The sequence below is a fragment of the Dasypus novemcinctus genome, chromosome 1, assembly GCF_030445035.2.
Source record: "Dasypus novemcinctus isolate mDasNov1 chromosome 1, mDasNov1.1.hap2, whole genome shotgun sequence".
Taxonomy (NCBI): Eukaryota; Metazoa; Chordata; class Mammalia; order Cingulata; family Dasypodidae; genus Dasypus; species Dasypus novemcinctus.
The window spans coordinates 157,394,042-157,421,198 of record NC_080673.1 but is presented as its reverse complement, the minus strand read 5'-3'; the positions used below and the strand labels follow the sequence as shown (position 1 = coordinate 157,421,198).

At 36.4% G+C, this 27,157-nt stretch overlaps 1 protein-coding gene across 2 annotated transcripts in view; it reads right to left on the bottom strand.

Annotated features, from left to right (window-relative positions):
- Positions 1 to 922: 922 nt before the first annotated feature.
- Positions 923 to 27,157, bottom strand: part of NFXL1 (nuclear transcription factor, X-box binding like 1) — a 94,883-nt gene continuing 68,648 nt past the window's right edge. For both annotated transcript variants that reach the window (XM_058299029.1, XM_058299019.1), the window contains exons 19-23: positions 25,255 to 25,324; positions 19,048 to 19,152; positions 5,607 to 5,693; positions 4,228 to 4,281; positions 923 to 2,274 (exon numbers count right to left, since the gene is read on the bottom strand). In XM_058299029.1, the coding sequence (XP_058155012.1) occupies positions 2,101 to 2,274; positions 4,228 to 4,281; positions 5,607 to 5,693; positions 19,048 to 19,152; positions 25,255 to 25,324 (490 nt within the window). In that variant the 3' untranslated portion in view covers positions 923 to 2,100. The remainder of the gene's footprint in view (positions 2,275 to 4,227; positions 4,282 to 5,606; positions 5,694 to 19,047; positions 19,153 to 25,254; positions 25,325 to 27,157) is intronic.

The window sequence follows — 27,157 nt, the reverse complement described above, 5'->3', positions numbered from 1 at the left end:
TCCCTTGCTTAAACTCTTCCAATGCTGCCCACTGCAAGTACAATAAAATCCAAACTCCTTACCACAGTTTAACATGCACTGTATGATACTGGCCCTAGCTTTCATTCATTAAGCTCCAGAAACACCAGGCCTTTTTTCTGTGCCTCAACCATGCCAAGTATGTTCCCAACCTAGAGATTTTATACTTGTTTTCTCTCCCTCCGATTCCCGCCCCCCCAGGTCTTCAAATGGATGACTTTATATTGTCACTCAACTTACAGCTAAAATGTCCCTTAGCTCCATTCAGAAGGACTTCCCAATCTAAAGTAGCTAGTTCCCTATCATCTCCCCCATCACTTTCTATACCATTTGTCTTATTTTTTTCAAACCACTTATCATATGTGAAATCATGTTCATTTGTTTGTGAGTCTATTTTCTGCCTGCTCTTCTCAGCTTTTTAGAAGAAATATGAGAGTAAGGATCATCATATTCCCAAGGCCTTAAAAGTACCTGACACATAGGAAACACATGTGTTGAATTAATAAATTAATAAATAGCTGAGACTTTGGGCAAAGTAATTAAGCTTAGAGCAATTAGTCAAACAAATTAAAAAAACAGCTTAATTTATCATTCATTCAATTTCCTTCTCTTGCTCACTAGATTCTTCCCCACTAACTTTCTGAAAAGGAAACTTAGTAAGAATAGAAGCTCAGCAAACAACAGACCTGAGCTTGGCATCAGCCTTGTTTAACAAACCAAGGTTTTGAAAAAATCAAAATGACTCCCCAGGTAGACACGTGGTTGCTCATATTCCTTAAGAATCATTTTAGTTAGAGCATAGTAAGGCAATGAATGTAACAGATATGACTTAGAGCTTCTGATATACCAACCCAGTAAATCTGTACCTGGGAGCATTAAAGAATTCTAAAATGACAACATAGAGCCCATAAAGGAAGGGATTCCCTTTAATTCTGGATATCAGCTAATACTGGTTAATGTACATAGTTTTTTAAAAAAGTACTTAAATTCAATGAAAGTTAAAAATTCTTCATACTTCTTAAAACACTTTACCACATTTTTACATTATCAATTACTATGTTCTGCATCAAGTATTAGTTCTATAAATTTATATTAATTCCTAGTCTTAAATTATAAGCTCCTAAATATTTCAGATAATAATAAATATTCTAGATCACAAATTTGATATGAAAACTTTTAATGAAAAAAATTAATCATATAAAAATTGAATAGCAAAACTATTTAAAATTGCAATGCAAACAGATTTGGGTTGCTGATATTTCTCTATCAGCTTGTTTTGTCACAAGAACTGATTTTTTCCGGCCGAAATTTACTTATTTCATAGGATTCTGGTGAGGTAAAATGAGAACAAAATAGATAAAGCTCATAAATTCTGCGCTCAGTACATATTCCTCATAAATATTAGTTTTCCTTTTAATATTACTTTGAAAAGACACAAGTTTTACAAAACATGCCAACTTTAAAAGTTTCTTATACAAGAAGTAGCCAGATGTGAGGAATATAGTTTTGCATTTGTTGAAAACAATTATATTTTCCTCTGAGGAACATATTATACAGCAATTTATATCAATAACTAATAAATATTCTCCACTAATAAACCAATCTGGAATCTAATAATATAGCTTCAGATTATAATTTAAGAGATCTTTAAAGAATCATTTCTTTTAAAAATTACCAAGTTACATGATCAAGAAAAGTTATCCTTTAATAGCAAGCAAAACATTTGAGAAATATTCCTCTTATCACAAATATGGCTCAGATTTTGGTTTGAAATATTAAATGAAACAACCATGTTAATACAAGGGAACACAATGAACAACTAACATGTTATTCTGCTACTACTTAAACCTTATGAAATATTTTAAAGTTTCAGTCATGCTTTTTCTTTAAACATTGTTATATCACCCTTTTTAGTATGCTAATTAAGACCAAGTTTAACATTCTGTCTTTCTAATAATGGCTGGAAAAGAATACACAGATGAATGTGAATACATGTCATGTTCTACAATATATACTTTCTAATATTCCAAATTTAACAACTTATCTAAATTTAATCTGAGGTATATTAAAAGATCAAAAATTTCAATACACATCATGGACCATGGACCATGCAAATACTACAACTGCAACTCCGCACACTGGGAGTAGATAATATTTATATTTTTGCCATAATGATAGCTCAACTGCCACTTCATCTTTTTTCTTGTTCTTCTTTCGACGACCTTTCAGTCTGTTTTCAAAAGCTTCCAGTTCAGCCTAAATCAAAACAGTTTAAGTTTTATTAAATTCAACGTATACATTATTTTGAAATTTTCCATTTACATGAAATCAAATTGGAAAATTGTTTTAGCAGTAATAGTATATATATTATTTTGATTTTTAAAAAAAACTTTCTTCACTACTAATCATATTCAACAAATTCAAAGTTTAAGTAAACTGAAAGGAAACCGGGGGTAATAGCAGAGACAATTTTAGACTGTAGGCCTGACTTTGATACTAAATACAGAACCGCCTGATTAATTTAGGTTTCCTTGTAATATTGATGTTTATTTTACACTTCAACATCATTCATCTATTAGGATTCTACATAGTTTCTAACAAGTGTGAGAGACACGCAGTGAGAATAAAGATGCTTATCACTCTAGCATTTTACAATTCTATTAATAAACATTAGTGGCTTGTAGGGAAGTACTTCAAATGAGAAGGAAAAGCTGCCAGAACCTGATTCTTCTTTCTCATATAACATTTAAAAATACATAGTAAAAATTCTTCAAGAGAATAACATACTTCACATTTCAAATCAAAATGACTATTTCAAAAAGTAGAATTTAAAGCTGGCCTTGATAAAGTCTGGATTGCTTTCATTATAAAATATGGATTTTTATTCTACCATTTAGAGTTTATTGAATTTTTCTAATTTTTACTTTTACAGAAAGAAGTATAAACTTCAGTTAACATATTCATTACTCTGTTCACCATGCTATAAACTACACTTGAAAAAGACCTAATTTAATTTAATTTAATTTAATACAAAATGCAATTCTTCCATGAGCCGCAATGTCAGAATATTCTTAAGTGGCTGTTGATACAAGGTAAAGCTTTAGAACCACTGGCACAATAAATAACTGTTGCTTAAATGATAACTCACAACCATCAGGTATATTTTAAATAATGTTCTGTATAGTGTTCAGCAAACCATCCGTAATGGGGGAGTGGGGAGGGAGGGAGGACTCTCAACTATTCCTAATAGTTTAAGTTCCCAGAATTCTAGCCAACCTATGCTTTACTGTATTTAGTTCTGATACCTTCTTTGCGGGGGGGGGGGGGGGATATTTAGGTAAGTCGACTTTATGGAACCATAAAATCTCAGATGTCACCTTGGCCAGTCTTTATTTGCTACATAAATTCTTTTGGATGTCTTCCCTTCCAGTCTTGTAACAGTTTCAATTTCCTCATTAATAAAGGTGGCAGTATGGCATAAATACACCCTGTTTGATAAGTATAAAGCATCTCAAAACACAGACTAACAAATAATGACATCACTATCTGTAAGTTAAGTCACTTTTTTGGCATATAGGGTTGTATCAGTCAGCCAAGGGGATAGCACAATTAGCTGGCTGAGTTGACACATTAGCCTAACCATCACAATGGTCAACACATTATTTGAGCAAACAGGGGACATCAGGAACATACCTGTTATACAGGTATTAACAAAATAAAAATAACAACCCTGCATTCAAGAGTTTAATAGGAAAATAAGGGAATATACTAGCAAAAAAAAAAGTATTGGTTAGCATATAGCACTTGTTTGTGACAGATAATCTGTACTTCAGTAAAACAGAACTTAAAATATTTTTAGGTGAGTCAAGTACATGAGTACCAAGAGAGGCCTTAAAACAGATTCCATCTCATACCCACACACAAAAAATAATCTGAAACTCCTAGAGACTTGAGGAAACTGGCAAGGAAGTAAATTGGGAATATACAAAATATCCAGGAATATATAAAATCTTGTCCCTCCTCCAAATTTCAGAATACCTGGATTGAATTAAATGAATTAAATAATTTTTATTTTGAAGAAACTGTATTTCTATTTTCAGGACAGATTAGGTTTGACTAACCCCTAGTCTGTACTTGTGCTATTCCTTGTATGCACCAAAACCAACAATGACGCCAAGTGATAGAAATCTGGGTATTTTGTTCAGGTACCTGTTGTTTGCGTTTTTCCTCTTCCAGAGCAGCTTTAGCTTCTGCTTCTTTTATCTGTTTATATATATTTTAGAACAAATTAACACACACACAAAAATAAAAATTATTAAAATAATAAAAAGTAAATTAACTGTGTGTCACCAAATTTTATAGAAAATTTTAACGTATTCTCACACAGGCTCCATAAGCCTACAACAACTCTGGGAGCTTTATATTAGAACTTATTTAAAGAAACAGAAATGATATATGGAGAAGTGTCACCAAGGTACCATCTAACAAATTTAGAGTGGAGGGCACTGTTACAGCTCATATAAATATTTCAGCCTAGCATCTGATAGATGTTAGATCACAGTTCGAAGAGTTAAAACACTGTAAAGTGAAATACTTTTCAAATTGGATTTTCCCCCTTAAGTTACCAAATTAATAATCAACAATTAATTAGTAAATACCACTGTTATCTCTCTGCACTGAAACTGGCTGTTTACCTTTAATGACCTATCTGGAAGGTAATCCTTCCTTTCAACCAGAATCGAGTTTATTCACTGATAGGGTTGATGGAGGGTGTTGGGGATTGAATCATGCCCCCCACAAAAAACATGTTCAAGTACCAACCCCTCATCCTGTGGGTGTGAACTCATTTGTAAATAGGACCTTTGAAAATGTCATTAGATAAGGTACCCAAACTGAACGAGGACAGGCTTTAATCCAATATGGCTGAAATCCTTATAACCAGAGGAAACTGGACACGGGAAGCAAGAAGATGTTATTAGTCAGTGGGACCCAGAAGAGAAAAGAGAAGATGTTGCCATATGCATTGCTGCATGACATAAAAACTGTGGACCAAAGACAGCCGATAGCCAGCCCCAGAATGTTAATGTCTTCAGGAGAAAGCATTGCCTTGCTGATGCCTTGATTTTGGACTTCTCCTGGCCTCAAAACTAAGCCAATAAATTCCTGCTGGTTAAGCTAACCCACTGAATAGCATTTGTTTTAGGAGCTAGGAAACTTAACACAGAGGCAAATAGTGACAGTAGACATAACCCAAACACACAAACACACACACTAAAAACCAAAAAACTCAAAAATCTTTTTTTGAATTATTTAAATCTAATAAATAGGAGCCTTTTCAGGAGGCTTAAACTAATATTAAGATAAACATCTATGTCCTAGAGCACATACACTAACTGATAGAGAGATTGGAAAGTTTAGGTACATACCAGACAATAAACAGCACACCCAGGATTTAAAATAAGACTATAAAACTAGGTATTTATTACAAAAGCAAAAATATGAAATTTAAAAGTTATGTTTTTAATAAGCATACAAAACAAACATTAATTCCTGTGTAATATGGAAAGGTACATTAAAAATGACATTACCTCATATGCTTTCCGCTTCATTTCCTTGCACGTTGTATCACATTCTATTGAAACCTGATTTTCACGTACTTTGTTGCACTGTAATTCCTACAAATAATCCAAATAACAGATTTCAAATGATCTTTCCCTCAAAGTCCTAACTGTATGCCATAAAAAAGAAAAATTTCTCCAACAGCTTAACATTATGCATATTATTTACTTGTGTTCATTAATGTTTAATGATATGTTTATAAGCATTAAATGTCTTGTTTCAAATGGTTATTTGTGTTTTCTTCATTGTAAAAAAGTAAATACGATGAAACTGAAATTCACTTAATAACTACTTACTGTCACTATCAACTTAGCTCCAACTTTATTTTTATCCCTTTTTGTTTCTTTTTATTCTTCTAAAGCTTCTAGAGAATAAAATGTTCTGGAGCAGAGCTATCTAACAGAATTTTCTGGGATAGTGGAAATAGTCTATAGCTGCATTACCCAATAGGGTAGCACTAACCACATGTGGCTACTGAGCACTTGATACATGGCTAGTTCAAATGAGAAAGTGAATTTTCAATATCATTTAATTTTAATTCATTAAAATTTAAATTTAGATAACCACACGTAGCTAGTGATAACCATGTTTCTATTTTAGAGAGTTTTCTCAAGAGCTACAAATTTTTCTCTCAACTATTAAACCTTTCTTTTTAAATGAAAAAAAAATTCATGTTTCTACTTCCCTACTTAACAAAACTATGGAAAATTAATCTGCCCTTTTCTTGATAACCTCAATATTATGATCAATTTCTGTAGTATGCTATAATAAAATTTTGACCTACTGATTTGAACAAAACAGTGGTCCTTATTTTAAACAGTCTTAGATTTTGCTTGTGTAGTTCATTTTACTTTTTCCCTATTTCTTAATGTCAGATGTCACTTTTGCTTTAAGTATACCTGTTTGTATCAGTTTCTTCTTTCTCCCTTATCTATCACACCTTCGATAAAATCTCCAGCTTTTTACTTCAAAGCCATAATAGTTAAGAAATTAGATTATTAGATTCCATGAGTAAAGTATATATGTATTTTAGTGAAAGCACTTTACGGAATTGAATTTTTCTTTTTCCCCTTCATTCTTCATTTTTACTAAAGTTGGTGATAAATACATCTTATTCTCCAAGCATAGTCAAGATAAAGGGAAAATAACATGAACAAACAGTAGACACAAAAATATGAATGTTTTCAGATTTTAAGTCTATTAGCCTGGAAGAAAAATCAATTTTTTCCTCATTCAAAAGGTAATTCAGAGCACTTATTACATGTCAAGCATCATGTTAGGGACAGGGAACATAGTAAGGGAAAGAGTATATAAAAATAACTTGCAAATAATTTAGTAAGTGATAAACTCCTAACAACAACAATAATAGCTACTATTTATTTAAAATGGCAGGACTTGTGCTAAATGCTATATATTGCATTACCTCTTTTATTTCTTTCAATAAACCTATGTTAAAAAAAAACACCTATGTATAAACTCTATTTGACAGATGAGGAAATAAGATGACAGATGAGGAAATAAGATTACAGATGACCCTAGATCACAAAGATTTTAGTTATTTAACTAGTACAATGAAAGCCAAGAGGAAGGAAAACCTAGGTCTTCCCAAGGGAGTCAGGGAAACCTTCATGAAGGAGGAAATGCTTGCACTGAGTATAAGCAGGACTCTAATAAGGGGAAAACCTTCTGTTTTCTCAGAAGAAGGAATATATACATTGCTACAGACTAAGGGGCAGTACAGCATGCATATTAGGGCCCTTTAGTAACAGATTCAGCAATGACTGCTGAGGGATAAGACTAGACAAGCTGGGAAAGATTGTGTCATAAATTCATTTGTAAGTCCAGTTTCTATGTACATATACATATATATTTCTTATAAAATGCTCATATTTTCCCCCATAAGTGATAAAGAACCATTGAACAGGGAAGTAGATGACCAGGGGCAAACTTGAAAGACATCTTCTTAGAAAAAATTGGCTTAAATAAATATTGTTAACTAAATACTAATATTAATTAAGTAAAGGCAGTCCAATTTAAATATCTAAAATTTAGCTATCAACTCCAGAAGAGGTCAGGCCTACAATTTTAAATTCACAAGTTGCCTGCCTGCCCAGGATATGACACTGGGAATTAGGAATATAGATGAAAAGAAAGTACCTATGGAAGATCCTCAATTAACAGTTGTTGAATAGATGAATAAAAGGGTGAATTCTCTAAAGGAAAGAATTTAAAGACAAGAAAAAGGACACTAATTTTAGGGAATGCCTGTAAGAATATAAAGAAAAATATAAAGAAAAAGGAGTTAAAACTTTAACTGAATAGGGTAAATTAGAGGTAAAGAGAGAAGAAACTTTTAAAGGAGTCAACATTGTCAAGAAGCAAGTCAAGGAAAATAAGAATTTAAAAAAGACCACCAGGCCACTGACATTTGAGAATTTAGTAAGACTTTTCCTTCAGTTTCCATTGGGCCTACCAATCATTAATTTTTGCCCTTTTAACTCTCTACCACTATGTTACCTTAAAATAAATTTTTCCAAGTTTGAATGTTATTTTATAAGACTTACATATGAGGTCTTTTTAAGGCACATTTCAAGGATACTACCAATGCAAACCCCAGTCTGATAAGAGCAATAAAAGTTTATCTCAAATCACTTTTTTTCTTTTTCTTTTCACTTTTAATTGAAATATGCTAAACATACAAAAAAAAGTACACATAAATGCATTGCTTGATGATTTTTCACAAACTGAACACTCCTGTATGATCACCTCCCAGGTCAAGAACCCAATCATTACCTGATACTCTTCTGCCTCTTTCCCTCTTTACCTCTCCTTAGAGTATCCTCTAAGTTCTCAAACTACAGAAAGGTTTTCCTGTTTTTGAACTTTACATAAATGGACTTCTATAGGATGAATCCTTTTATAACAGGCTTCTAACATTAATTTGAAAAATTTATCCTTAATATAGTCTTTTTAAAAAAAATACATGGAAAAAAATTTTAAAGATACTTTAGATTATACAAATAGTTACATAAAAAATATAGAGGATTCCCTACCCCTCCCACGCACAAGGAACAAAAGAAAAAAATAGATAAATGGTACCGCCTCAAAATTAAACACTTTTGCACTTCAAAGGAATTTGAGAAGAAAGGTAAAAGGCAGCCTACTCAATGGGAGAAAATATTTGGTAACCATCTATCCAACAGAGACCTAATATCTAGCATAAATAAAGAAATCCTCATCTCAAAAATAAAAAGACAAACAACCCATTTAAAATATAGGCAAGTGATGTGAATAGACACTTCTCCAAAGAAGAAATACAAATGGCTAAAAAGAATGTGAAAAGATGCTATCACTAGCTATTAGGGAAATGCATGTCAGAGCACTTCTTAATTCATGAAACTTCATTTTATCACTCATGTTGGGCTTTACTTCAAAGAACTAAAATTTAGAGCACATTGATTCTATCCGAAAAAAAGGCACTGAACTTGGCTTCAACATAAAACAATTTGGAAGAGGAGGCAAGATGGTCGCTGAGTGAACTTGCCTTTGCGGTAGGTCCTGGGAAGAGACGGTTGGGCGTGGCTACAGGCTCTCCAAGGCCGGGTTTTTTCGGGATTTTTGCAGGGCAGAAGTGCCTGGACATCGATTGGGTGGAAAGGTAATGGAGAGGATTGGTCTAGTAGATATAATTTGGGTTCTATTGCCCGTAGGTGAGACCCGCGCACGGGCTCCTCCCTATTGGGGGTGGGGGGAACCGCGGTCCAGCCCGGCGGCACCGCTTTTAGACGGCTCTGAGCTGTTAAGGAGTTCGCGAGTTCTGGGCGAGCTGTGGGCGGGTTGATGCGAAGGGTCGCCTTTGCAGAGCGATTTGGGAAGATAGACGGTGTTTTGTTGTGAAGCGGGAGAAACTTGTGATTGCAAACATAAACAATAGCGCTTCCGCCTGAAGCCCCGCCCCCAAAAGCCCAGCAGCCGGTCTCCGACCCAAATAGGCTGTAGGCAATAAAGAGACGTAATCGAAAAGTTGCTTTAGGCTGCGGCAAGGGAGGGGGACACGTCTGGAAGCCGATTAGGGAATATTTTGCGAAGCTTGGGAATTCCGGTTTTCGAATCTGTTTTCGGCCTCACAGGCCGGGCTTCAGATCTGTACTAGCAAAGTGGCTGCGGTGTAGAGGCGCCCTCTAGTGGCAGTGGTTTGGAATCACAGGACGGGAGCTGTCCAAAAGCTGAAGTGAGATATACTAATGAGCCCAGCTAAGTAAATGAATTGCAGGGTTCAGTCATAATATAGAGTTTGCAGATCTGACTTCCCCCATAAGGCTGGCACCCAGCTGTGGGGATCCCTGAGGGCTGTGTTACACTGCGGGGCTCCCAGGCTTCCTTTTGATTGGAGGTTGCCAGGTCTGAATTCCCTAAAATCTGGTGGCCCACACCACAGAGACTCACATCTCTTGAGTCCTCAATATCTCAGACTTTCCATCCCTGAATCCATCACGCACTGAGGTCCATCTGAGGTCCTTAAATGCCCTAGCCTTCAACGTTGGCGTTTTTTCTTTATCGTTTCATTTTGTTTTGTTTTTATTTTCATTTTGACTTATTCTTTACTTTTTACAATTTCCTGATTGCTAACACTGCATTATCCCCTAGTCTTCTCTCACAGCGTATCCCCCAAAGTCTTTCTTTTACTCAGTTATTTAAGGCTTTTTTTTGTGGTAGGTGCTGTGTAGTGGGTGTTTTAATTCTGGGTCGTGCATATCTGTTTTTTTTTTTCTTTCCCCTACCTGTTCCCCACCCTTTGCCCACCCCCTTTTACTTTCTTCCTCTCGTCCCTTCCCCCCACTTTCTTTTTTTTTTCTGTTGTCTCTCTCCCTCTTGTCCCTCATATTCTACTTAGTTTATTTTGACTCAATTATACAATAGGTGCGGCAGGAAACACCTCACATTCGCTGGGTTTTCTCATCCTCCACTGCCTCATTTCTGTGTGAACTGATTTAGGCTACCTACACTATCCTCTTTCCCCTACATCTTGATATCCGCCACCATCTACTGGCTCTCCTATATTCCACCTCCCACCACCCTTTCTTCAATCCAGGAAGGGTCTAAGTCTTAATTTCTAATACCTATGTTTTGTTTTCTGTCTGTTATCCACTCTTGAAACTATTACCTTTCTTTTCTCTTTCCCTCTCTCATGAAATCAATAGCTTTTTAGCTCATACCATATTCCTCCCATATTCAATCATCTACCTCATAATAGGTACTCTACCTACTGCTATAACTCTACACAATTCACATGAATCTAACCTCCATCCTCCCAGATCTCATATTCTTGCTTTGTTAACATATATCACCAATACTACTTTACACTTTTCCCTTGCTTACACAATTGCCTTTCCCCAACACTAATACTTTCCTTTAAAGTGAACTTAACCAACAAGAAACTAGAATAAGAAGAAAAAAGTGACAAAGAGAAGATATAACACCTATGCAAAAATAACAGCTAATTAACCTCCAAGAGCAGACAAAGAAGCTAAGGAACTGATTAAATCCGTCAAGATAAAGAGATGACCAGAAAGCAACAAAAATCTACAAACCAAACCAGTAATCAGGAAAACATGGCTGAATCCAATCAACAAACCAATAATCACGAAGGGGAGCAAAACTTGGCACAGGCAATGAAAGATCTCAGAACATTTATCACCGACAAATTTGACGAAGTAATGAAAAAGGTTAACAACATGAAGACATCACTTGGAGGGGAAATTGCAGACATACGCAAAAACATAACAGATATGATGGGAATGAACACTACAGTTCAAGAAATCAAAAATACACTTGCAGCAAATATCAGCAGACTAGAAGAGACAGAGCAGAGAATTAGTGATGTGGAAGACAGTACATCAGAAATCAAACAGATAGTAGAAGGGGTCAATAAGAAGATAGAAAAAATCCAGTTAGGACTTAGGGACCTGAACGACAATGCAAAACGCTCAAACATACGTATTATAGGCATTCCAGAAGGTGAAGAGAAGGGAAAGGGGTCAGAAGGAGTGTTGCAGGAAATAATGGCTGAAAACTTCCCTAATCTACTGAAAGAGACAGATGTACATATCCAAGAAGCACAGCGCACTCCACTAGTCATAAACCCCAACAGGCCCACCCCAAGACATATACTTGTCAAATTATCCAATGCTCAAGACAAAGAGAAAATCCTAAAAGCAGCAAGAGAAAAGAAAACCATCACATACAAGGGAAGCTCAATTAGATTAAGTGCTGATTTCTCATCTGAAACCATGGAGGCAAGAAGGCAGTGGTATGATATAGTCAAGGTACTAAAGGAAAAAAATTTCCAACCAAGAATACTCTATCCAACTAAACTAGCATTCAAACATGATGGAGAGTTCAAAATATTCGCAGACAAACAGAAACTGAAAGAGTATACCAACAAGAAACCTCCCCTTCAAGAAATTCTAAAGGGAGTTCTGCAGGAAGAAAGGAAAAAACAGGAAAGGCAGAGTTGGAGGAGAGTATAAGACCAACAACAACAAAGACAAAAAAATAAATATATACAAACAAAATATGACAAACACAAATCCAATCAAAATATGGCTAACACAAATAATTCCTTGATAGTAATAACACTGAATGTCAACAGATTAAACTCACCTATCAAAAGATTCAGACTGGGACATTGGATAAGGAAATATGACCCATCCGTATGCTGTCTACAAGAGACACATCTTAGACCCAGAGACGCATGGAGATTGAAAGTGAATGGCTGGAAAACAATCATACAAGCTAACAATAACCAAAAAAAGGCAGGAGTAGCTATATTAATATCAGACAAAATAGACTTTAAATGTGAAACAATTGTAAGAGACAAAGAAGGATACTACATTTTAGTGAAAGGGAAAATCTGTCAAGAAGATCAAACAATCATAAATATTTATGCCCCTAACAAGGGTGCCTCTAAATACGTCAGGCAAACGCTGGAAAAACTAAGTGAAACAATAGATACATCTACAATTATAGTGGGGGATTTTAATACACCACTATCAACTCTGGACAGAACATCTCAAAAGAGAATCACCAAAGAAACAAAACATCTGAATAGTATATTAGAGGAGCTGGATCTAATAGACATATATAGATCGCTACACCCAAACACAGCAGGATATACATTTTTCTCAAGCGCACATGGATCATTCTCCAAGACAGATCATATGCTAGGCCACAAAGAAAAGGCTGAACGAATTCAGAAAGATTGAAATCATACAAAACATTATCTCTGACCACAGTGGAGTTAAGCTGGAGATTTGCAAGGTACAGAAGCCCAGATTTCACACCACGATTTGGAAATTAAACAGCACACTCTTAGAAAAACAGTGGGTCAAAGAGGAAATCTCAAAAGAAATCAATGACTACCTTGAAACAAATGATAATGATAACACAACATACCAAAATTTATGGAATGCAGCAAAAGCAGTACTGAGAGGGAAGTTTATAGCCATAAATTCATATATCAAAAAAGAAGAGCAAAAATTGAAGAACTAACTGCACATTTGAAGGAATTAGAAAAACAACAACAAAGTAACCCAACAGGAAGAAGAAGGAAGGAAATAACAAAGATAAGAGCAGAACTAAATGAAATAGAAAATAAGAAAGCACTTGAACAGATAAACAAGACCAAGAGCTGGTTTTTTGAGAAGATTAACAAAATTGACAAACCTTTAGCGACACTAACAAAGAAAAAAAGAGAGAAGATGCAAATATACAAAATAAGAAATGAGAAAGGCGATATCACCACTGACCCCACAGAAATAAAGACTATCATAAGAGGATATTTTGAAAAACTATATTCCAACAAAAATGACAATCTAGAGGAAATGGACAAATTCCTAGAAACACATAAGCAGCCCATATTGACAAAAGAAGAAATTGATGATCTTAACAAACCAATCACAAGCAGAGAGATAGAATCAGTTATTAAAAATCTCCCAACTAAGAAGAGCCCAGGGCCAGATGGCTTCACAGGTGAATTCTACAAAACATTCCAGAAAGAATTGACACCAATCCTGCTGAAACTATTCCAAAAAATTGAAACAGAAAGAACATTACCTAACTCCTTCTATGATGCCAACATTACCCTAGTACCAAAGCCAAACAAAGACATCACAAGAAAGGAAAATTACAGACGAATTTCTCTAATGAACCTAGACACAAAAATACTTAACAAAATACTTGCTAATCGTATTCAACAACACATTAAACGAATTATACACCACGACCAAGTGGGATTCATCCCAGGTATGCAAGGATGGTTCAACATAAGAAAATCAATCAACGTAATACACCATATAAACAGATTGAAGGGAAAAAAATCACATGATTATATCTATTGATGCAGAAAAAGCATTTGACAAAATACAGCACCCTTTCTTGATAAAAACACTCCAAAAGATTGGAATACAAGGAAATTTTTTAAACATGATAAAGAGTATATATGAAAAACCTAAAGCCAATATTGTGTACAATGGAGAAATTCTAGACTCCTTCCCTCTAAACTCAGGAACAAGACAATGATGCCCACTGTCTCCGCTCCTATTTAACATTGTCTTAGAAGTACTTGCTCAAGCACTGAGGCAAGAACCAGAAATAAAAGGCATTCAGATTGGAAAGGAAGAAGTCAAAATGTCATTATTTGCAGATGACATGATCCTATATATAGAAAACCCTGAGAGATCTACAACAAAGATTCTAGAACTCATAAATGAGTTTAGTAAAGTTGCAGGTTATAAGATCAATGCGCAAAAATCAGTAGCATTTCTGTACACCAATAATGAGCAAGATCAGGAGGAAATCAAGAAACAAATACCATTCACAATAGTAAATAAAAAAATCAAATACTTAGGAATAAATTTAACTAAAGAGGTAAAGAACTTATACACCGAGAACTATACAAGATTGTTCAAGGAAATCAAAGAAGACTTAAATAAATGGAAGACTATTCCTTGTTCATGGATAGGAAGACTGAACATTATTAAGATGTCTATCCTACCAAAACTAATATACACATTCAATGCAATCCCAATAAAAATCAACACAGCCTTCTTTAAGGAACTAGAAAAACTAACTATGAAATTTATTTGGAAAGGAAAGAGACCCCGAATAGCCAAAGACATACTGAAAAAGAAAAACGAAATTGGAGGAATCACACTACCTGACTTCAAAACATACTACAAAGCTACGGTGGTGAAAACAGCATGGTATTGGCATAAGGAGAGACACATGGACCAATGGAATCGAATTGAAAGCTCTGATATAGAACCTCACATATATAGCCACATAATATTCGATAAAGCCACCAAACCCTCTCAACTGGGAGAGAGTGGCCTATTCAACAAATGGTGTCTGGAGAACTGGATAGCCATATGTAGAAGAATGAAAGAGGATTACCATCTCACACCTTATACAAAGATCAACTCAAGATGGATCAAAGACCTAAATATAAGAGCCAAGACCATAAAAACCTTAGAAAGCAGTGTAGGGAAACATCTACAGGACCTTGTAATAGGAAATGGATTTATGAATATCTCACCAAAAGCACGAGCAGCAAAAGAACTAATAGATAAATGGGACTTCCTCAAAATTAAAGCCTTTTGCACCTCAAAGGAGTTTGTCAAGAAAGTAAAAAGGGAGCCCACACAGTGGGAGAAAATATTTGGCAACCATATATCTGATAAGAAACTTATAACTTGCATATATAAAGAACTCCTATATCTTGAAAATAAAAAGATAAACAACCCATTTAAAAATTGGGAAAAAGACTTAAACAGACACTTCTCCGAAGAAGAAATACAAATGGCAAAAAAGCACATGAAAAAATGTTCCAAATCTCTAGCTATCAGGGAAATGCAAATCAAAACCACAATGAGATACCATCTTACACCCATAAGATTGGCAGCTATGAAAAAAACAGAAGAATACAAGTGCTGGAGAGGATGTGAAGAAAGGGGAACACTCATCCACTGCTGGTGGGAATGCAGAAGGATCCAACCATTCTGGAGGACAGTATGGCGGTTTCTCAAAAAACTAGCCATAGATTTGCCATATGACCCAGCAATACCACTGCTGGGTATATACCCAGCAGAACTGAAAACAAGGATGCAAACCGATATATGTACACCAGTGTTCATAAGCAGCATTGTTCACTATCGCCAAAAGTTGGAATCAACCCAAATGCCCATCAACAGATGAGTGGATCAATAAAATGTGGTATATACACACAATGGAATACTACTCGGCTGTAAGAACAAACACACTACAAACACATGTGATAACATGGATGAATCTTGAGAACCTTATGTTGAGTGAAGCAACCCAGACATTAAAGGACAAATACTACATGACCTCAATGATTTGAAATAACCAAGCTGCCCTAGATAGCAAGAGACTGAACGATAGGCTTACAGGAAATCGGAGGGTGGAGGAAGGATGTGAGCCGATGTCTGCAGGGGTGGAATTTAAGACGAGATGGTGGTAAGTATGAACACAAAGAAGAGATAAAAGGGGGGCAAGGGGTTGCCTTTGGTTGGGGCTCTGCGGGTTTGAGGGAGGCTGGGGATGGGCGGATGGGTAACATTGCCCAAAAGTGGGGGGAGGGAGGGGTAGCATACGAACATAGGAGAGGGTCAGGTGTTGATGGAGAGTAAAATGCCGAGAAAATCATATCAAAATATAATAAAGAGGGTTACCTGTTTAGAATGCTCGGAGGGGAGGGTCTGATGCAGGACGGGCTCCTGGGGAATGTCTAAATGCTCATTCTGCCAGAGTGGGTGACACCATGGGGTAGAAACCCAAGTAGTGAGAGTGGGGGTGGACCCACATCCTGGGGAGGACTAATGCCATCAAATAGAGGGAACTGTATCCCTCGAAAGAAAGGGTGGCTCCCAGGGCATTGGGGCAGTTGAGCAAGTTAGACCCTGAACACTATTCCATCTATATCTGGAAGTGGCTCCTCGGGAAACGGAGGTTGGCTGTCACTGTGGGCACCAAGGTGGAAGGGAAAATGGACATTAAATGTGTGTAACCAAGGTAAATGGGGGGTAAGAGAGGAGTTTCGTGAGAGTACACAAGGATGGATATAAAACATGTAATATTATACCATAACATATAGGAGATGACAGACTGATAATGTAAACCATAATGTAAAACATAGGATAACTAAGAATGTAAAAAACTGTGTATCCTAAAGTATGCACCACAATGTAAGCACAGATGTCACCTTGTTTGAAAGCTATTGTCTCAGACTCTGTACATTACGTTAAGTAAATATGATGTGAATAGGGTGTAAGAATATCGCTGTGGAAGGGAAAAGGTTTTGTGGTGGATGTATGGGAATGCTGTATACTATATATATGCATTGCTGTGGTCTAGGGCTCCTGTGAAGAGAAGCTCAATAATTGGGGGGGGGGGAAAGATAGGATGTAGAATTTTTTCCAAGTCAACACATATTCTTTATCTAACCTTTAAACCCATCGCTATATGCCATTTCCTAGTAAGGGACCCTGACATTATATTGGGCTTCAAATTTCAGGGAGTTCTGGATCACAGAGTGGTTCAACAAAGGCAATGGAGGAATACTGGTATGGGATACCATTGACAGGGGATATATGGCTGACAGGGAGCTGTAGAGAACATATGTCCAGGGTGCATGGCAATGTTTGGATATACTCATAGTGGCAACAATTAAAAACCACAGCAGGGGGGGTACTGGGTTCCTGGCCAGTGGTGCTCTGTCGTGGTCCCTAGGGGAGCAGCGACAGTCTCCCAGGTGCAGCGGCGGGAACCGGGAGGGAGTGAGGGTTCAACAGTGAGCCCCTGACGCTAATGACTATGCTTGTGAGCTGATAAGCCTAAAATAAGAACAAGGCCTAGAGCAGCATTGTGCCTGGGAATTTCCTCCTGTCAGCCTTCATGTTACTCAAATGTGGCCAGTCTCGAAGCCAAACTCAGCATGTAAATGCAATGCCTTCCCCCCAGCGTGGGACATGACACCCGGGGATGAGCCTCCCTGGCACTGAGGGACCACTATCAACTACCAACTGATGATGCAACTGGAAAATGACCTTATACGGAAAGTTCAACGTGGATGAGCGGAATATCCCTGTCTACATAAAATAACATGACTTTAAAATGCTGTTTGACCTAATGTAAGGGGGAAATGGAAAGGAGAAATGAGTTTATATGGCTACGAGTCTCTAAAAAGAGTCTGGAGGTTGTCAGAAGGATTGCCCTTATGCACAACTGAGCAGAGTCTGAGAGACAGATAAAGCAGATACAACCCCCAGATATCGGTTCCTTCGAGGGCTAAAGAGACCCATGGGAGTTATGGTCATGGCCGATGGGGTTAACTACCAGGTCAGATGGCCCCTCTTTGGAACTGGTGTTTATGTGTGATGAATCTGGACTCAGATGGGATCTCTCTTCATAAGACTTTCATGCTAATGTGCTGGAGGTGCAGTTAGTGTCGGGGTTTAAGATATATTTAGGGGATTTGAATCTCTGGACTGACAATGTGATAGCCAGGTCCTGAGCCTCAACAGACTCCAGCACCTACAATCTGACTTATTGGGCTCACCACACTCAGCTAAGATGGAGTTGAAGAATGACAACCACCACACCATGGAGCCTAGAGTGATTACAACTGAAAGTGGGAGGATTGCATCCAGCATCCATGTGGAATCTGAGCCTCCTCTTGACATAGAGGTGCAATGGACACAACCAATCCAATGTCCACATAGAAGAGGTGGCATTGGATTGGGAAAAGTGGACATGGTGGACGATGGGTATGGGGAAAGGCAGGAAGAGATGAGAGGTGGAGGCGTCTTTGGGACATGGAGCTGCCCTGGATGGTGCTTCAGGGGCAATCACTGGACATTGTAAATCCTCACAGGGCCCACTGGATGGAATGGGGGAGAGTATGGGCCATGATGTGGATCATTGACCATGAGGTGCAGAGGTGCCCAAAGATGTACTTGCCAAATGCAATGGATGTGTCATGATGATGGGAAGGAATGTTGCTGGGGTGGGGAGAGGTGGGGTGGGGGTGGTAGGGTTCAATGGGACCTCATATATATATTTTTTTAATGTAATATTATTACAAAGTCAATTAAAAAATAAAAATAAAAAAAACATAAAACAATTTTTCTTTTACTAGTAAACTGTAGAAAACTAAATTGACAAAGCTGATTTTTAAAATAAGCATTTCCAGAACAAGATAAGCTAATTTTAATAAGAAAAAGAATAAAAAAATTAAGACCTTCCAATTAAAAAGAAAAAAAAGTCAAAACAGGAAAAAAAAAAAACAAGAATCTTACCTAGAAAGTATTTTCAGTAACTTAACAAGCTTACCTTTTTTATTCTTTTGCAAGGACATCTAAGTTTCACTTTCTGGTTGCAATTAAAGGGACATTCACCAGGATGGCATATTTCTTTGCATCTATGACCACAAGGAAGCTAAAATAAAACCAAAATAAAGCATTTATGGAGTTACATTTTGCTCAGATCTCAGGCCTCCAACAACAACTATTGTAAGAAAGAGTACATCATAGCAGGGTCAATAAATCCTGGTTAATCAGCAAATTTGTCAACTTGCTTTTCCTTTAGATATAAATTAGTTGTAGAGAAAATTTAAATGTTCTTCCCCCTCCCTTCTAAAAGGATATCTCATAGTCACCCTTGTAGCTAGATAAAACCACCAAACTAAATACTGTCGAAGGTAATTTGTGCCTTAAAGCATTTCACGAGTATACACCCATTTCCGCATATGGAGGAAATCATGTTATCTGGAACAACAATGGAAATGTGTCAGAGAGAACTGCCCAGCCCACTTGGGTCCTTGAATGAATACATGGAGCACAATAATCCACCTTCCGTGTACTGAATTGTTGGATCTTGTTACAACTGCTTAGCCTTTTATTCTAAAACACTTATCCTTGCTACTGTATAATAAAACATGTTATTTAGATAGCCAAATCCATTCAGTAATTGCCAGGATCCCTATGTTCTCCTTCTCTTTAATTACTATCTTCTTATCCCAGTAAAGCTTTCAGACAAAATGTTCTCTCCTTCAGTCTATTCAAATCTTATTCACACTTACAGACATGGCTCAAATCACTACAAATGCCTGGTATCAGTCTGCCTACATCTGAAAATACAGTAGTAATTATGTAAGTAATCTATCTATTTGTAAACTGCCATGACGTTATTTGTATCAATGTCTTGAACTGTTACTAAAAAAATTTTTCCAGCATTTCACATACTCCTGCCTCTCCAAACAGAATGTAAATGAAAGACACCATTAGTTAGGGATTGGATTTCTAAATCAGGCTGCCTGGAACTGAATCCCCAGCTGCTTCATTTACTCTGGGCACATTACCTGACTTTTCTGTTCTTCACATGTGAAATAGGGAAATAAATGTGTTCAATATATTTTTAGCTATCATAATTAAAGCTATTATAATATAGTTGAAAGCAGTGGCCTTACATTTGCATTTCTCACAAACCCTAACATAGGCACCTTAAAAATAGGGGGGCAACTCAATAAACATTTAAGTTCTCAAAAAACTATTTGCTATGATTCACCTGATTGATCTTGAAAACTTGACTCCACCTACTTTCAGAAATTCAGAGTCCTTTTCCATTGTCTCTAGTCTCTCCCTGGTGTACAACTAGGTTTCCTAATGTTTAATTTTTAACCAAGGCTTTCATACTCAAACTAAATTTGAATCATTCACACTATTCATTTTCACTAAACCTACTATAGCCAGAGAACTGCGAGAATGAGTTCCACACTAGGCATTCCTCCTTTTTTTCCCTCCAGCTAATACTAGGCCCTGAACACTATTTAACAAGTTCAATATTTGTTCATTATCAAACACTTGAATCACAAGGGCTGTTTCAAGCCTCTGTATTCCTTAACCTCACTCTCACCTTCATTCCTATCAATGCCTCTAACCTGACTTCATAAAGATAAGTATGTCATTAGCTTTCCACTCCTCTCCCCTCAGAATATTCTTTTCTCTAAATCCTCTTTTTTTCCTTAATCTCTGAGGTAGTCATTGTCTCTAAAAGTAACTAACCACTCTAATTGTTTTAAATAAATGATGCTAAAAGGAAATGTACAAAGGGAGGCATATCAGAATCAATAAAGGACAATCTTTTTGAAATTATACAGAATGATGGCTATAGTGTGACCCTTTTACTAAGCAGTGTTCCATTCCTCCAATGTGTTAGGGTTGATGAAAGATTGAAATCCATTGGTCTAGATGTTGTATCTTTCTGCCTCCTAAAAGTCCTCATGCTCACTCTTCACAATTTTACCAACATCTTAAAAGTTCTGCTTTTCTCTGGCTGTAACTTCATAAAGTATCTCTCTCTTCTCTCTGAATGCTTCATTTGACCCTGCCACCCATCCAACTACTACCCCATTACTCTCTTTCCCTTGCCACATTCACTGCAGAAGACATAAATTTTGGAACAGCTGCTTGCTTCACCATGATTTCCAAGGAGTCACAGCCACAGCTATGCTACCCACTCCAATTCCCTGTCTGTGGCTAAATAAATCTTTAAAAAACAAAAAAAAAAAAAGAAGACATAATTGATTGCATCTTAATTATAGATCTCACAGCAAAAAATAAAAGCTTTAAGATGCCCTATCCTTTTCAATCAAAGTAGGATGACTTTCTACTCTTTTCAGCCCTTACTGTCATTCTGCTAGCACTATACAAAATGGCTTATTGAAACAAATACTATCTAGTTAAAAATGTTCCATTGTAATCCCAATAATTAAAAAGACTTCTAAAAAAGTTAACAGGGAAGAGGATGTGGTTCAAGTGACTGAGCTCCTGCCTACTACATGGGAGGTCCCAGGTTTAGTTCCCAGTGCCTCCTAAAGAAGACGAGCAAGACAGTGAGCTGACATGACGGGCTGGCATGGAAAGCTGACACAACAAGATGATGCAACAAGAAAAACAAGGAGGAAAACATAATGAAAGATGCAACAAAGCAGGCAGCAGAGGTGGTCAAATGATTAGGTGTCTCCCTCCCAAATGGGAGGCCCCTGGTTCAGTTTCCACTGCCTCCTAAAAAGAAGACCAGCACACAACAAACAGACACAGCAAAGACAAACAATGAGAGGATAGGGAGAAATAAATAAATAAAATAAATCTTTCACAAAAGCTTGCAAAAAGTAATGCTTGTGGATAAATACCTATACCATCGTCATCCTAGCTAGGACATATATATTGCTTTCCATATAACAAGCACTATTCTAAACCCTTTATATGCGATCAACTCATTTAATACTCTGAGAACTTTCTGAAGTGGGTATTACTGCTACTTCCATTTTATATATGAGAATTTTGAGCTACAAAGAGGTTAAACAACATGCCCAAGTGAAAAACAGAAAAGTCAACATGGGAATGATAAAACCACATTAGAAGTAATATTTTAATATAGAAATTTATATAAGAGGCACAGTGTAAAAATGTAGTTTTTAACGTCATCTTTAGATTTTCATTTAGCTATATTAAGACCTAAATAAACAGCTGAGGAGACACACAGAGTATATATCAGAAAAATAACAGGGCTGGTAGGATATGCCTATGCCATATGACATTCCCATAGTCATTCTTTCATTCACATTCAACATTTACCAACTACCTAAAATGTACAACCAGGGAACCAGGCACTGGATACAAAGACAAGACACAGTTCCTGACCTTGAGAAATATACAATATGGGAAGGAGGAGGGGGAAAGAAATTAAATAGAAACTTATCAATACAACAGAATTTATTAGAATCCTATACCTTAAATTTGAGCATAAGATAGCTATTACAGATTCCAAGTGACATACTTCTTAGTTAATCCTAGGGATGACTTGATTCTATCTCAGTGGCTCTCAGAGTGTGGTCCCCCACATCAATAGCATCACCATCATATAAGAGCTTATTAGAAATGCAAGTCCTTAGGCCTCACTCCATACCTACACAATCAAATACACTGGGGATGAGTTAAAAGTGTGTTTTAACAAGACTGTGAAGCGATTCTGATGCAATTTAAAGTTTGAGAACTACTGCTGTCACCTTACCAATGTCAACAGGCAATAGACCATAATGAGTTCAAGTGGAACCAATGAAATTCACCTGTCCACTCCTAGAAGTTCCAAACTAGAATAGCCATTTGGATTCTTCCCAACCTTATTCAAGAAAGTCTAAGAATTCTCTAACAATTCTGGGAGCTGGAGAATGGCCTGGAATCCAAAAATCATGAGCACAGACACAAATTTCTAAACCCTAGTAGCATCATACTTATACAAAAACAAATGCTAAATTGAAAATTAGCAGTCCTTGAATTAAATTCTATTTCTAACTACAAAACCATAACAAATTACTGTGTCAGATTAAAAATAAAACATCCTCAACTATTTGTTACTTAGAGTCTGAGTTTAGAGAAAGAAAATTCATTTTACAAGAAGAAATTCAATATTTGAAGAGTTTGGAAGATTACAACTTTACAGTGGAACTTTGCATCAAGTTCAGATCCAAGAAAGCAGCAAGAGGGCTCTAGAGACATTCAGACGCTATAGGCAGGGCAGAAAGCTCAGGAGTTTGGCACCCTGCCAGTGGGCCCTACTTTGGAATTTATGCTCCCCAGTGTGACAGAATTGGACTCATTTGTGGTTTCCCTACACATGACTATTTTGCCCCTTCTATTTAAACCTATCAAGTCTAGTTGGTACTAGACCTGATAGGTGTTTGTCCAAGAGACCTAAATCTTCAGGTTGTCCATGTGCCAGTTGGACCCTGAATCTTAAAAGACTTGCAACACCTATTCCCCAGTTCATTGGACACATCTAGGACAACTATCAAGAAGATGATGATGGACAATGCCCATCCCAAAGAACAGAGTCTGCAACTACAAAAAGATAGCCCCATCCATCAGTCCCATGGGATCTAAGCCCTGTCTCAATTAGAGGTGGAGTGGGTGTCACCATCCCCAAATTCTCAGGATTGGGGAATGAATGAAACTAGAGTAGACTTACTGGTATTCTACCATAGACTTATTGAGATTCTAGCAATGGAAGAATTTTTACCATTGATGTGAAGGCAGTGGCCACTGGAGATTCTGAGGGGAGGGTGAGGGAAAAACAGGTAATGGCGGGGCATTCTGGGGACTTGGGGATTGTGCCAATGACATTGCAATAACAGATACAGGCCATTATATCTCATCATAACTTACAAAATTGTGCAGGAGAGTGTAAACTACAATGTAAACTATAATCCATGCTTAGTGGCAATGCTCCAAAATGTGCTCATCAATTGTAACAAAGGTACCACACTAATGAAGGATGTCATTAATGTGGGAAAACGTGGGAAGGGTAGGGAGTGGGGCATATGGGAGTGTCATATAGTTTTTATGTAATATTTAGGTAATCTGAAATATATATTTTTTTTAATTAAACAAAAAACACTGTTGATCTGAATGTCTACCCTCTCACACTATACCTCGGCAGGTGCATTCCCACAGGTATATATGCACGCATACACAAACATATAAATCTATTTTTTCAATAACCTACTACGGATTTACTGTATCACTGCCACACAGTTCTTGACTAATTCATATTTTAAGTTGGAACTACATTTTGGGGTGTGTGGCAGTTTCAGTCTTTTGTGGAATCCATAAAATCCTATTCATAAAGCTAACCCATCTGTGCAAACCTACTGTAAGTGGGACCTTTTGATTAGATTCAGTTAAGTATCCTTCCTTTTTAATGGATCATTTTAGTAGGGTATGACCCAGGGTGGGTCTTAATCCTCTTACTGGAAAATCTTTTACAAACAGAAGAAAAAAAAGTCTTAGACTCAGAAAAAAAGCTGCAGAGACAGAGAGATGCCTCCAGAACTTAAAATCACCAAATCTGGGAGAAAGAAAAGCCACAGACTGTACAAGTAGCCAAGGAGTCAAAAGCAACAAGGCCTGGAAAAAAAGGGGAGAGATAAGCTGATGTCACCATAAGCCTGACTACCCATAGCTGTGACTCAGAGAGAAAGCATATTTTGATGATCCTGCCATGAGCCTGACTGCCCATAACACAAGAAGAAAGCAACTCTGATGATACCTTGATTTGGACACTTTCATGGCCTTAGAATTGTACACTTTTACCCTAACAAATTCCCATTGTAAAAGCCAAATCATTTTTGGTGTAGTGCATTGGCAGCCTTTAGCAAACTAAAATGGGGTAAATGTTAGATCAATACTTTGTTACATAAAGTAGTACTCTATCTTTAAAACTGCTTTCATTTTTTTAAACTTCAAAAGGCAATTCCTAGTCTAATATCCCCAAAGTTCAGAAAGAGATTGATATCGACCCTAACCACATATGTTACATTTTTAGGAACATCAATCACATTTCCTTTCTGGACCACATTTCTAATACAAAAAACAAATAAACAAACAAAAAAACTGAATTAGAATGAAAAGAAAAAATCCAAGAGAAACAATAGCAAAAATACCCAAGGAATATAATATAATATGTTATATTAAAACTTACCTGTTTAGGGCACTGATTTTTGCAACAACTGAGGAGGTTCTTTTCATTTGCATCAGCTGTGGTTATTTTTCTAAAAGTAGAAGAGGAAGTTTTAATGAAATTCAAGCCAAAGGCCATTTTATGGCATAATCTTTCTAAAAATAATTCACAATTTCAATCACAGCTAGAAAATTATTTTATTTCATTTTTTCTCAAAAAGTATATTAATTGTCTCTATCTGTAACAGTTATCTTCAAATTAGATATCCAGCCCTAACATATACTACCAACAAATCAAATGCCAAAAGGCCAATCACTGCAATGAGGAAGAACAAAATATGAAATATTATCCATGCCTGGCCTCTCACTAGAAGCGTCTACTACTAACTTTCACTATAGATCAATCACTATAATTCAGATCTTCTTAGAGTCTCTAACTAAAAAATTTAAAAGCTAGTGGTTTAACACATGTTACTTCATATTGAATAATTTAGGGTATTCAGTAGGAAATGCAGTAACTTATTAGAAAAGTTTTTTCCCATTGTTTTTGGGTAAGTATTCATTTACGTCAGAAACAGACTCAAGTTGGCAATTCAAAAGTCAAACACCAAGGAATAAAACTATTTTCTACAAATAGTTGAAAAGGACCACAATAGACAACCAGTGAATAAATCAGTAACTACATTCTAAAACTCTCTACTACTTATCTCACTTTTGTCTTCCCCATCATATTTCTTTTCCTTGCTTTATTCTCTATGTTCCTGCTTTTCCTTCACTAGGCAAACTTGCCAATATAGACCATAGCTCATCCTCACTAATGTCAATTAAAACTTTTATCTTAGATATGCATGTTGAATTAGCTGTAAATGCACAATGAACTTTATGTATTAGCTATAAATACATAAATGAACTTTCCTTGCAAAATTTTATATACTAATATCACAAAGTTTTTATGGTGGCGCTATTAAAAGTTTACTGATATTTTCCATTTTTATAAGTATGACACTGAACACTGAACTTAAAGTTAGGAGGTCTGTTACTCTATAATTAAGAATAAGTTAACTTTTCAAGACTTGTCTCTCCTGTATCTAATTTCTAGAGAAGAAATGCACAAGAAGCAGAAAAAGACTGAAAGGAAAAGATGCCTTCTGAAAAACTTCACTAAATTGAAAGTAAGTGATAAAAAAAAAAAGTGGAATTACCATAACAAATACTAGGACTGAAGAATTCTGCATAAAGACATTCTCTTAAATATTAGAAAAAGAAAAAGGAATTCTGGGTAACTAAAGTAGCAGAGGTCCCCTTAATCCAAATATATCCACAAATCCCCCCCCCCCAAACGCATAGCTCATCTTTATAACAAAATCATTCAAATCCCATAATATCAGCATAACTTGAAGATAGAGATTTCTACAAACTTGAAATTATTTGTAAGTAGAAAAATAAATGCCAGTTTCTAGCAGAGCTGTTTCTTAAGCTCCCACCACAAATCTTTACAAACAGCTAGGAAGGTTCTGGAGACACTGCATAGGAAAAAGAAAAGGGGACTGAGCTAAAAATCATAGCAGAAAGAGAAAGCCCATTTTAAGTGTGAAAATACTGAACAAATCCTGGTAGTTCAGTGCACTGACTAAAGCGAAGTGACAGCACTGAAAAAAGTGCACAAGACTTGAGGAGTCAGTCTTAGAAAGGTAACACTTCTGGGAAAGAAGGCAAAAGAAAGGAGTAAAAACTGAGGTAACCTTTTTAATTAAGGGGGGAAAAAAAAGAGATAATGGAGTGTCACCCAGAGACTTCATGATGAAGGAGGAACAAAAGGAGGAAGAAGAAATTTAGGATCCTAAAAGATCAAATAAAACAATTGCAAAAGAAGGGCATATAACCATCTTACCACCACCACTCTGAAAAGTCAATTATTAAAGAAA